General features: G+C 42.5%; 1 protein-coding gene across 4 annotated transcripts in view; it reads right to left on the minus strand.

Annotated features, from left to right (window-relative positions):
* The window catches only part of LHPP (phospholysine phosphohistidine inorganic pyrophosphate phosphatase), a 178,059-nt gene extending 166,569 nt beyond the window's left edge, over positions 1 to 11,490 (minus strand). For 2 of the 4 annotated variants that reach the window (XR_012905670.2, XM_075935301.2), the window contains exon 1: positions 11,292 to 11,490. Coding sequence is in view for 2 of the 4 variants with exons in the window: in XM_075935301.2 (XP_075791416.2) it covers positions 11,292 to 11,449 (158 nt within the window). In the remaining 2 variants the exon portion in view is untranslated. The remainder of the gene's footprint in view (positions 1 to 11,291) is intronic. The other 2 variants (XR_012905669.2, XM_075935300.2) reach the window with 1 other exon arrangement.
* Between the last annotated feature and the right edge of the window lie 1,565 nt (positions 11,491 to 13,055).

Below are 13,055 nucleotides of genomic sequence, written 5' to 3' on the forward strand. Positions count from 1 at the left end.
CAGTGGGGAAACGGCACGAACGGGGTCTGAAACAGTCCCTTCTCGGGCCAGGTTCTGTCTGTAGCGCTTCTGCTTTTGAAATGCTAAAACTATGTTCCTGACTCAACAACTGACCCACTGGGTGACGGTGAGCAGATACCTTCATCTCTCTACACCTCACTTTTTAGACACTGATGCATACCTTCCTTTGTAAAGAGTGTAAAGAGCTTTAAGCTCTACCAGTGAAAAGTGCAAATGGAACACTAAGGAATAATTCATTATTGAATATCTAGAACATGCTTAGACACCTTTGGCTGACAGTCTCGCTCAACAAACCTAATCCCAGCCATTGGAAGCATTTCAGATGTAGCTTGCTCTCTAAACTCTTAATGTCTGCCGCAGATTGTGTGAGGATATTTAAGACTAAAACTGTGAATTACTACTTCTTGTCCTACATGCAGTTTCAGATGGCTCTTTGTAAACTTGCAACTGATCTACATGTATCAACTTACTACTCCCCTCTTCCCCCCCCCACATGCTAAATTGTTTTATGATTGCAATTTTACTTGTTTCTCTACAATCTTAGCCTTGTAAGACTCTGCAGGCATTTTATTTTAACATGGCTGTCCAGCTGCTCCACAGCCTCCATATGCCTAAGATTTCCATTGCTCTTTTAAAGAGCCCCATTAAAAGTTGTGCTAACAGATGCACTATACTGACCAAACAACAGGATGTTGTAAATGTCTAACTTCTGTGGGCTTTTCATATGCATATGCTAATAGGCATGCTATGAGCATACAGCTGTAAATGCAAACAACAGAACTCAGGATGGGCATGTTTTATGGATGTTTAACCACCTTCTGTCTTGTAACAGACCAACTCTTACTGTTTACAACATGAAAAGTGAACCTCATTTTCATGCTGTGTAAATCAATCAGAACCATGATGGCACAGAATAAAGGACCTGTTAAGTTTAGTTCTGATGGAGTCATGTAAATCTCTGATGTATTTTTGGTTTCGTTAAAAATATGATCTCCTGGCCTACACAAGTTATTTTTGTTACACAGAGGAAACTTTTCCTGTAATAAGCCTTATTATAAGGATTTTTTTTTTTACAAATGTATGTCACTTCACATAAAAGACTAACAAACAATCACATTTTAATTTGATTTAAGAATCTCTTCATAAAAAGCTTTTCTGCAATACAGATAACAGACCAAATTATCCTATAATTCTACCTATCTTAGAATTTTATACTGCTATCTATCTCTGTCCTGTGTGCTTTCCACAAAATATCAAGAGTAGTGGTCTCTGTGGAGTTTCTGGCACGCCTCCTTTTTCAGAATAAAAGCTCTGTTTGGGTTTGAAGTTTTGTTTTTGCTTTTAATTGTTTAGGTTTTTATTATTTTAATTACTTTTTGCATTAGGTTGATTTGTTTCTGTGTTTGCTTTGGTCAATTGAAGTATTTTTTGTAGAAGGGGATATAAATGTTCATACTAGTATAAAACTGGAGCAAGCAAAACTGTTGAAATTACTTCAGATTTATATCAGAGTTACCTTGATTTGGCAGTTTCCTTTCAGAGTGTACTAAATCCTAAAATACTCCAGTATCACAAAGTGTAAAAGAGATAGGTGCATTAGAGTTAAAATACTAAGAAGGAATGGTTACCCTTACTGTATCATTTACATCTTTACAACTAGGAACATAGTTATAGCGGAACTATGGCTTCCTCTGTCTCAGATCTCCTGCAAAGAAAAATGTTGCTATTGTGTTTTGTCCGTGTACTATATACTGTTACATGAGAATTTCAGTGCTGTGCCTGTTTGCAGTAGATGGTACAGCAAGGCATTTGAAGAGAATGTCAGTACTAGCATTATATGAGAGGACAGACATCCTTTCAGCAGTAAGTATGTACCAAAATATATTTACAAATCATATAGAGAATAAAACACATATTTACTAAGAGATTTATTTAGGCCTACCTCACACTAAACAAGTATTGTAGGAATCTGAATTATTTATAGAGCTTCTATTTATTTGCATTTGAACGTAAGATTCTTTAGAAATTTTTATTAAAAAACAATTTTAAAAAATAGTAGCTGTAAGTTTCAATCTGTTTGCATAAAACTGCATACTGACCTACACTATCATCCAAACACAATATTAATGACCAGTTGGTAATGAGATACTGAGTCAATAAAGCTTTTAAATTATGTGAGCTGGAACAATTTCTTGTCTATCAAGTAGATAAATAAGGCTTCTGGACTTTACTGAACAAAGTAATCATTCTTAAGAAATTATATTGAATGCCATGAACAATGTTTTTCTTTGGCACTTTTTGGCATGTATTCCGACCGCACCAGATTTCTATGACCGTGGCTGTCACTTCTTTGTTGCTCCTCGGTATATAACTGCCAATGAGCTGTATGAAATCAACAAGGAGGATCTAGCAAAAGAGGCACAAAGATCAAGATCAATATAATAATGATGTTACAAAGGTCAGGATTCGTGGGCAGTGTGTAGATGTGTATGTGCTGAGTATTACTCTGAAGGACAGAAAGAAATAGCAATGTCCATTTGAGGTAGAGGCGAGGGGTTCGGCAGCTGCATATTCTGGTTAGCTCATTTTTCCATTTCTGTGGGAAGAATCTCAGAAATCAGGGGCATCCTTGCATACTTCCTGAGTGAGGTTAACCTAGTTCTACTAGTCCTCCAGAGAGGGAAAAGCAGCGTCCTAAAGTACTGTCCCATAGAGCAGAACTACTCAACATGTGGCCCACGGCCCATTTGTTTGCAGCCCATGGTGCGGTTGGGTTTACGTGGGGTTCAACACGCGGCCGGCAGGTGGGACCCTTTGAACATGGCCTCCACTGGCAACACGCTCCACAAAGGTTAGGCGTCTCCCGGGGGGGGCGAGCATTGAAAGATGCAAGCTGATGGGATGGCTGGAACAGACGGGTACAGAGTATTGGCATTTCTAGCCGGAGCGTTGTGGGAAGTGCTGGCTGCTTAGCATTGTGGGCAGAGCCTGAGATGAGCTGAATGGCTCACACTGGCCACATTTGGGTCGGGCGCCATGGCCGGGCAGCCCTGCCTCCATCCCACACAGAGCGACGGACTCCCACGTGGGGACATCAGCCCTGCTGGGAATCCAGGATGGGACTCCTAGGTGCTTGTCCTTTTTTGCTTCTTGTGTCCGGCCTGACTCACTCCGCTTCCTGCCCAATGCAGGTTGGAGTGCTCTGGCTTGGAAACCTTTTCTGAGTAAAATCACTCCAAGAAACACACAACCTGAAGCTTCACGCTAAATACCCAAAACACTGGTATACAATTTTCTTTTAATAAGCAGCATTAAAAATGGCAACAAAGAAGAGATGCTTATTGGATGAACACAGGGTTTTCAACCCCGTTTGGGAGATGGAATTGGCATATATATTTGCATGTAGATGCAACTAGGATTGCCAGGTGTCTGGTACTGACCCAGACAGACCGGTATTTTCACCTCCTGTCTGGTAAAAAAAAAATTCAGAAAATACCGGACACCTAAAACGTCCAGTATTTCCTGATTTTTTTCCCCAGCCAGGAGGTGAAAATCCCAGGTGCTTACCTCGTTCTGCAGGGGAACGGTCTGGCCAGAACAGAAAGAAAAGATGGCAGACGGCTGCTGGCAGCCTGCTAGGGCCAAAAAGTCTCAAAGGCATGTCTTAAAGGGGCCATGCTGGTTTTTTTTTATTTTTGTATTTTATTTTTTTTTACTCAACAACTTTGGTCTCCTCCTCCCCCCCCCCCCTTTTTTTTCTTCTCAACAGAATTTTTTCCCTGGTGCATTTTTTTGGGGGGAGGGTGGGTATTTTTGGTTAAACCATCTGGCAACCCTACATGCAACTCCACTTAAGTTGCAGCCCTCGGCATGTGCTGTGAGTATCATTGTGGCTCCCAGGGCTTCCAAAGTTGAGTAGCCCTGCCATAGAGCAAAGCTGCCAGCAGTTGCACATCTGGAGTTCTCGGAGGCCTCATGCCTGCTTGAAGCACAAGCCCTCAAGCTCTATGGAGAGGAGCTCTTATGACCATTGTGAGTGCAGCGCAGTGCTGTGTGTTAAAGGCATTGTGGAGTCCATAGACAGATTTAGACGAAAAGCCAGAAGCTTTATAAGTCATGTTCATGGTAGGAAACTGAATGGCCCAGCAAGTACAGGGTGAAATTCACCCTCCATTGCTCACATACATTGGAACAAACAGGCTTTGTATTAGGAACTATATAGAAGCCACTCTGCAGTTCACCAACAGGGCACAGGGCCTCCTTCAGCCTTGAGCTTCCTACCCTGGAGGTCATAGCCACTGGTTCCATGGAATCACACAGATCCACTTGTCATACCACTTCCCCCAAATGATGCCAAGGAGACAGATTCCTCTGCACACCCAACCCCAGCTCTGCTGTGCCAGGGGCCTTCTGCAGTCCTTATGCCACAGGGTGAACGTTACACATTGTCTGCCAGTTTCATAACACTTCAAATCCAACCCAAATGAGTTTGGCTATTAGAAGAGATCATCCAGGGGTCTATAGTTAGTTAGCATCTCAAAACCCACTTTGAAGACTCCGCACAGCCTCCCCCCGAGTCAAACAAGCATACAGGCCAAATTAACTGCTGAAATGTAGTGATCTCTAATGAAGAACTAGGGCTTAGGGATTTCCAGTATATCAATAAAAAACTCTTACCATCTTGCATTGTGCCGAAGGCCAGAATTGTAACATGATTTCAGCCAACATAATTCTGACATTACTGCAAGTTAAATTACAATTTTAGGTTGCCTACATACAGGAAGTTTCAGTAAATGCAACAACAAAACTGTTTAATAACAGTCTAAATAAAAACAGTCAAAATAAAAATGAAATTTAAAAACTTAAATCCAAACTTTCATGGACACAGGGGAGGTTTGGTGCAAACATTATAAAATATTTTCCCAGATTTATAAGAAATGATGTTTTCTGGCAGTAGTTATATGATTGTTATTGCCTGTATTTATTGTGATAGAAGCACCTAGATCAAGGTCCAGCCCAGGTCATGGCCCCCACTACTAGGATACTGTACAATCACATAGTAAAAGACAGTCCCTGTACCCAAACAGCTTGCAGTCTACAAAAACAAAGGAAAGACTATTATTCCTCTTTCACGAGTGGGAATGAGACAGAGAGGATTAAATGATTAGCCATGGTCACACAGCAAGTCTGTGGCAGAGCAAGGAATTGAATTTAGCGCTCCTGAGTCTCAGACTAGCGTCACCAACCACAAAACCATCCTTCTTCTTTATATAAAGGCATTACACTAGCAACAAGGAAAATAGAACCAGCTTGATTTGTAAAACTCCTTATTAACCCAGTTATAACAGTCCAGGTATAACAGCCCACTATGGCCTTGATTCAGGAAACTACGGAAGAGAATTTCCCAATAATAGGTCTGGAAATGCCTATGTTCCCGTCTAGCAACTCCAGCACCGGCCAATATCCTAGGTTTTACAGATTCCAAGGCCCAAAGGGAGCATTATCATCATATAGGCTGACCTCCTGAATAACATAGGTTATAGAACACCTCAAAAATATTTCCTAGGGCATATTTTTTCAGGGAAACATCCAATCTGATTTTAAAATTGTCAGTGATGGAAAATCCATCATGACCCTTGGTTAATTGTTCCAATGGTTAATTACTCTCAGAGGTAAGAATGTATGTCTTATTTCCAATCTGAATTTGTCTGGATTCAACTTCCAACCCCTGGATTATGTGATATCTTTCTCTTCTAAACTGAAAGCCCCATTGTTAAATATGTATTCCCTATGCAGATACTTACTGGTGTAATCAAGTCATCCATTAACCCTCACATTGTTAAGATAAACAGATTGATCTTTTGAGTCTATCATTATAAAGTATGTTTTCTAATCCTTTAATCATTCTTGTGGCTCTTTCTCTGAACCATCTCCAATTTATCAACATCCTTTTTTAATTGTGAGAACAAAAACTGGCCACAGTATTTCAACACCAGCTGAAGCAAAGAAAGTTACTTTAGTTGTATGTCTCATCCAGTGCCACTGCCAGCGTGCACACAGTCAACATTTATAAAATAATCATAACTGTTTGATTATAATGGTAGGAATATCAAACCAATTAGCACAGCAGTGACTGACTCTCTAGAAGAGTTTGATTTTCTGTGGAAGCATAAAGAAATAAGGTATGTCAAAAAGGTTCTATTAGCACCCTTCTGGCCTGGAATGAGGAACAAGTTTTGATACTTTTAAAGCATACAAAGCCCACTGAAGTCAATGAATCATGCTTTAAAATAACATTACAAGTCAATTACTTCGGTAGTGATTTTCATACCTTACAATCCCAATTGATAATTCAGTGCAAGATTTAGTTCCTTGCAGTCAAACATAAGTGAGTGAATCAGATGAAAGTTAAATTTTCCTCTTTTCTCTTCTATCTTGAACTCACATTGCTGCCTTGGTGTTGTAATGTATGTGACTTATGTTTAGAGAACCCCTAGTGGGAAGGGCTTCATTTGCTTCAACCCAAAGAATTTAAAATATGCCCTCTTCCCCCAACTGCTTATACTAACCCCAGCTCTTCTGAGGGGTATGGCCCAGAATACACTGGCTAAGGAGAATGCCGGGATAAGGCACCAGGAGACGTGCCCATTTAACACAGTAGCTGGCTGCTTTTCCTAAGGTATAAATGCCCTTACAATGCAGATGAACCCATTGGTGCAAAGGGATTCAGACTGCAACCTATGCAGCAGTGAAGGTGCTTAATCAATTCGCAGTGTTATAGCTTTAGTTGTGAATTTCCTTGCAGGGGCTAGTCACAGGTTATAGTGCCTGTCGCGGGTTTATTAATGACTCTCCTGTAATCTGATGTAAAATAACCTGACCATCTCTAGAGAACCAATATCCACAACACAAAGCCACCATCGTAATTTGCACCATTGTCTGGTGTCTCAATCAAGGGCCAATGACAGCCTCAGAGTGGAGCCAGGGTAGATACTAGATCTATCAGGTCTCAAGTGATGGTCCCTTCAGAACAGAGTTAAGACACACTGGCAGGGCAGTGTGAGGAAACTAGTATTGATGCTGCTCATACTTTATCTATTCTATGTATAAATTGGCAACACTAGTCTTTAGGGCTCCCTGCCTGACATCTTCTACAAACCCTAAATTTGATTTAAAAAAGCTTGCATGTCACTGGTGAATTTGTCTTAAGCTGCTCTAGCACCAAAACTCTAATTAAACAATAGGTATGTATTAAGGGAAAGTACAGTACATTTAACAATTTCTGTACTGACTTGCATGATTTATAGCAGATGTAATGAGTTCTACTATTAAGGCTGTCTAGTCTGTCCCATTATAACACACTGTTTTCAACTACTTATTCACCATTTGGACTGAAATTTCCCTTAATTGGTTTCTACCAACAAAAATATAAAGCAGCAAAATATAAACTCATTTGACTGCTATGTTCATCCGTCTGGTATAGTACTCTACCAATTCAGGCATGGGTTTTTTGTTTGTTTGTTTTTTTTGGCTAGGACCTCTAGGAAGCAGAACTCCAATCTCAATAGACTCTCTCATGGTTAAATAAACATTAAAAAATGTCAAGGTAAACTTAAAGTTTCATGTTTGTTTTCCTGTCTTATTCAACTTTTAAGGCTGCAAACTTCAAATCTGGAAAGTCTACTTTATTTTTGCATATATTTTCAACTAACTTGAGCTGCATGAAAAAAATTGACCCTTTAAATACCATGGAACATGTAGCATAATCAAGCAAAAGCCTTTATGGCTAGACACTATACATCTTAATGACAGAATAGTAATTATAAATAATACATAACTCTTTGAAACCTATACATGTAAAGAGCTATCAAAGCACTTTACAGAGGAGGTAAGCAAAATCATCCCTGTTGTACTGATGAGGAAGCTATGCCAGAAGGAGGCTAAGTGAATTGTTCAAGGTGGCCTGCTACTTCAGTAGCAGAACTGGGAATAGAACACAAGTCTCCTGAGTCCCAGTCCAGGGCTCTAGTCACTAGGTCATGGTTCAGTAATTACCTAACATAGGAGTAGCAGCTGGAGTTACAAGAATGGCCTGGTTTTCAGAGGAGCTACATGACAATGTTTTTGTAAACCAGTAGTTCTCAACCAAAGGCACACATGCACCATTGAGGGTACACAGAGGTCTTACAGGGGATACATTAACTCATGTAGATATTTGTCTAGTTTTACAACAGGCTTATTAAAAAGCACCAGCAAAGTCAGTACAAACTAAAATTTCATGCAGAAAATGACTTGTTCATATTGCACAATATAATATACACTGAAATGCAAGTGCAACGTTTATTTTCCAATTGATTTATTTTATAATATATGGTCAAATTTATAAAGTAAACAATTTTTCAGTGATAATATGCTGAGTGGGACATTTGTATTTTTATGTCTGATCTTATGAGTGAGTAATTTTTAAGTAAGATGAAACTTGGGGGCATGCAAGACAAATCAGACTCCTAAAATGAGTGCAGTAGTCTGGAAAGATTAAGAGCCACTATTATAAACTACTGATGCCCCGCACCTCTGAAAATCAAAACATAATGCGCTCATAGCTACAGGTGTACTGGCACTTCCTGAAAAGCTTTTTGAACTAATCCTTTTGGGAAAAGAATGTTAAAGTTTTGCTTTAAAAATATACCCACATTTTCAGCACATAGAGCAGTCGGAGAGAAGGCTGCATCTCTGCAGACAAACCATCTAGCCACAGCTTCAGGGCTTACAGAACTCCAAGAAGAGCTCAAGAAGAGCTCAGTCAAAAGCCCAGTGAAGTCAATGGAAGGACTCCCGTTCACTTGAAAGAGCTGCAGATTCCAGTTCTCAAACGTCATTGCTCCATGACCCCTTTCTGAAAAGAGAAGTTACTACATGATCCCAGGAGGGTAGATTGAAGCCTGAGCCCACCCAAGCCCTGCCACCCCAGGCAGGGGGGACAAAGCCAATGCATGACCCTCCTTGTCCTACGCAGGCGTGGCCAAAGCTGAAGGCTGCAGCCCAAAGTAACCTGTAACCTTGGGCTTGGGGTTCTGCTTTGGTCCCAGGCAAAATCTGGGCTTGGGCTTCAGACCTGTGCCCCAGCAAGTCTAATGCCAACCATTAAAATCACCACTTTGGGGCCCTGACTCTCAGTCTGAAAACTGCTGGATTAGACCCTTAGAAAGGCTCATAGGTCAGACAACATAAATCTCAACAGAGGACAAAGACCACTAACTAGGTGGGGACAGCTTGGAGGCCTAAGCATCACTTCTGGAAGATCAGGATCTCTGAAATTACAGGTTCCAAATGTAGCTGGATTCAATCAGTAATTCCACTAAAGATGTATTTAGTTCTACTTGATTTACTGTGTTGAAGGTGAGGGGCACAAGAATGACTTTCAGATAAGACCTTAAAAACTGTGTTTCTGTCTTCTCTTGCCTGTGAACATGCCTTTGGCACCTTTTGCAAGAGATGGGGTTTGACCCAGTGAACTTGGGCAAAGTTTCCTTTCACCTGTATGCTGTACAAGCATGATGCCTTGCTCTGTATTTCACTGGGTAGGTATATATGCATACAGGCCTGTGAAGAATTTTGTACTAAAGACTATTGCACAAATGGACATCATAGGAACATAAGAATTGTCATACTGGATCAGACCAATAATCCATCAAATCCAACAGTGGTCAGTACCATCTGCTTCAGGGGATGATTCAAGAACTCCTACAAGAAACAGTGATGGAATAACCAGCCTCCAGAGAAAGCTTCCTCCTAATGACCAATATTTAAAGGTTGGCTTATGCCCGGAAGGTTAATTATTTGGAGACAAATTCTCCCAGATATTCTCTGTGGTTGCTGGGAAAATGTGGCTCAGTGCACTGTATGAGCTGATGAGAAAAAAGGGTTCTCTCATTAATGAGTGCTCTAGATTTTGAAAATAAGTACAGAAAAATAGAATACCTAGCACAGATATCAAAAGATTTTGAAAAGTTATTGCAGATGCGTGCTAATTCATTCTTTAAAGGCCTGCCCAAGGCAGTGAGTAGTTAAGGCTCTCAAGTGGCTGAATCCGGACTTTTGAAGCACCAAAAGCACTGCAGTTGATGATCCTTTGGAAAAATTCAGAATAAACACACAATCTGATTGTGAATAACAGGAGCAGGGAGGACAAAATGCATGGACATATAGCATCCTAGATTAATGGTTTGGAGAGGAAGAAGCAATGCAAGGGTGAATGGCAGGAAAGGGAGAGCATATGGAGAGTACTGTATAGCACTAACGATGCATAGCAGATGGGAATGGTGTATAGCACTCAGCATGCAAGGTGGGTGGTAGTGGGGAAACAATGCAAAATGGCATGTGGCAGCCAGTATATATGACAGCCAGGGTAAGATAAATGTGAAATAGTGTTGTAGCCAGGACACAAGAGAGAGAAGTGGAATACTATTTGGTACTCATGGTACATGGCCTGGGAGTCAGGAGGAGGAGGAGGAGAGGCAAGATTGTGGAACGCTGTTTTCTACTCAGGATACATGGTTCAGGCATCAGAGGAGAGAAGAGGGGAGATGGTGGAATGGTGTTTAGTGCTCAGGGTATGTTTTGTAGGGAGGGGGGGAGGGCAGAATGAAATGTGAAATAATGTATGGCATCCAGAGGCAAAATAGAATGATGTGTGGTACCCAGGATATGTGTTGGGCCATGTGAAATACTGCAAGGCACCCAGAATATATGGAGGGATATGTATGGAATGGGGAGGAACCCTATATGGCTTAGGGGAAAGGAGAAGAAATGCCGAATGGCACCTGGCACTCAGGACACAAATACACTGGGGGCTGACAAAATGTGGAATGGTCAACCCAGCCAGAATATCTTGGGGGCAGAGAAATGTGACCTATGGAATGGTGTAGGACCCCCAGCATTCACGGTGAAGTTGGGGAGATGTGGAATGATGTGCGGCCACCCAAGATTCACGGACGGGGAGGTGGGATGGGGTGTGGTGGTCCATGGCGGCAGTGGAACAGAGCATGGCACCCAGACACATGTCGGGGGGGAGCGAAGGAAAAAGGAATGGGGGCGGCACCCTGGGGGGAGCGAAGCTTGGCCCTTAGGCGGAGGCAGGCGATGCGCCATGGCCCCAGCCTGACCCCGGCACCTGCGGTTCGCCCAGCTGCAGCGGGAGCAGGCGGCGGCGCAGCGCACGGCCGGGAGCGGGAAGGCGCCGTGTGCTTAGCGCCGCGGCTGGCACTTACTTTTCCACCGCGTCTATCGATCCGGGGATGGGGACCCCGCCTCCAGCTCCTCCGCCGTCATACAAGACCCCGCTGATATCTAGCAACACTGCCCGGGTGCCCGCCAGCTGCTTTGCCCACTCAGCCATAGCCCTGCTCGGGGCGCCCAGCTGGGGCATAAGGTCAGCAGGAACGCCCCGCCCCCCCAGCGCTTCCTTCCGCAGGGGCCGCTGGGAAATGTAGTTTTTCACTGGTCTCCCAGGGGTAGCTCTGTTAGCCTGTAACTGGGGAAAAAAAAAAAACTTTAAAAGCAAGGAATGGTCCTGCAGTACCAGGGCTGGCCTTACCATGAGGCGAACTGAGGCAGTTGCCTCAGGTGCCAGACTGGGAGGGGGGGGGCCGCCACTAGGACTCAGAGTGTAGAAAATTGTGTCTGGTGCTGGTGCATATGTATTCCTTCTGCTCTAGATGCACAGAGATGGTGGAGTGCTGTGCTGGAGGAAGGAGGGCACAAGAGACATAACAGGCAGGCAGGAGAAAAGGTGGCATGGAGGCATCATTTGAGCTCCCCGCCTAAGATGCTAAAATGTTGTGGGCTGGCCCTGTGCAGCACCGTAGAGACTGACAAAAAATGTGGATGGTATCAAGAGCTTTTGTGGGCACAACCCACTTCTTCAGATGATGAAGTGGTTTGTGCCCATGAAAGCTCATGCTACTATCAACATGTTTTGTTAGTCTCTGAGGGTGCATCTACACTGCACCGTTATTTCGAGATAACTAGCGTTATTTCAAAATAACAATGTGACTGTCTACACAGCCATTCCGTTATTTTGAAATCATTTTGAAATAAGACGGCTTATTCCGAAATCTGTAAACCTCATTCTATGAGGAATAATGCTTATTCCGAATTAGCTATTTTGAAATAAGGTGTGTGTAGACTCTCCACTGCTGCTATTTCGAAATAGCCCCTCACCAGGGCCATTCTAAGTTATTCCTTCCCAGTGGCTCTTAGGGCTCTAAATTGAGATAGCAGCCTGCCTCAGACTAATTTTGAGGCTTCCCTGCAGTATAGATGTGCTATTTCAAAATAAGCTATTTTGGAATAACTATTCCGGAATAGCTTATTTCAAAATAAGTGTACAGTGTAAATGTACCCACAGGGTGCATCTAGACAGCACCATTCTGCCAGATTAAGCTAGTCAATTTGTGCTATGCAAATTGCTTAGCTTATTCCGAGTCTAACTCAAAAGAGCTTATTTTGAAATTTCAAAATAAGGCACTATTCTGATAACTCTCTTAACCCTCATGGAACAAGGGTTACAGGGATGCCAGAATAGTGTGCCTGCTATTTTGGGAAATAGCTGGTGCTTTTAAAGATGTGGCATTGCTATTTCGGGATATTTGCGATATCCCGTAAGAGCAACGCAGTCTAGACATACTCCAAGATGCTGCAGGACCATTGGCTGTTTTTTATGTTTTTTTACTGGTGTTCATCTGAGCCGGGGAAGGCAAAATATAAGCTGACTAAAGGGCCAGGCAGGGTTTTCAATTTGCTGCTAGTGATGGCAGGGGGGAGGAGAGAAATAGATTATCAGGGTGACTGTCTTGAAGGAAGCTTCTCCACAGGGGCCCTGGAACAATTTTTATACTGGGGGTGCTGAGAGCCATTAAACCAAACTGTAAACCCTCTACATAATGGAAGCCATTGCGGAAGATGGGGGGTGCTGCGGCTCCCTCACACTCTAGTTCCAGCACCTTTGTGCTTCTACAAATGGCTTCAGGTCA

Source organism: Pelodiscus sinensis, chromosome 8, assembly GCF_052426305.1.
Source record: "Pelodiscus sinensis isolate ZL-2025 chromosome 8, ASM5242630v1, whole genome shotgun sequence".
Taxonomy (NCBI): domain Eukaryota; kingdom Metazoa; phylum Chordata; order Testudines; family Trionychidae; genus Pelodiscus; species Pelodiscus sinensis.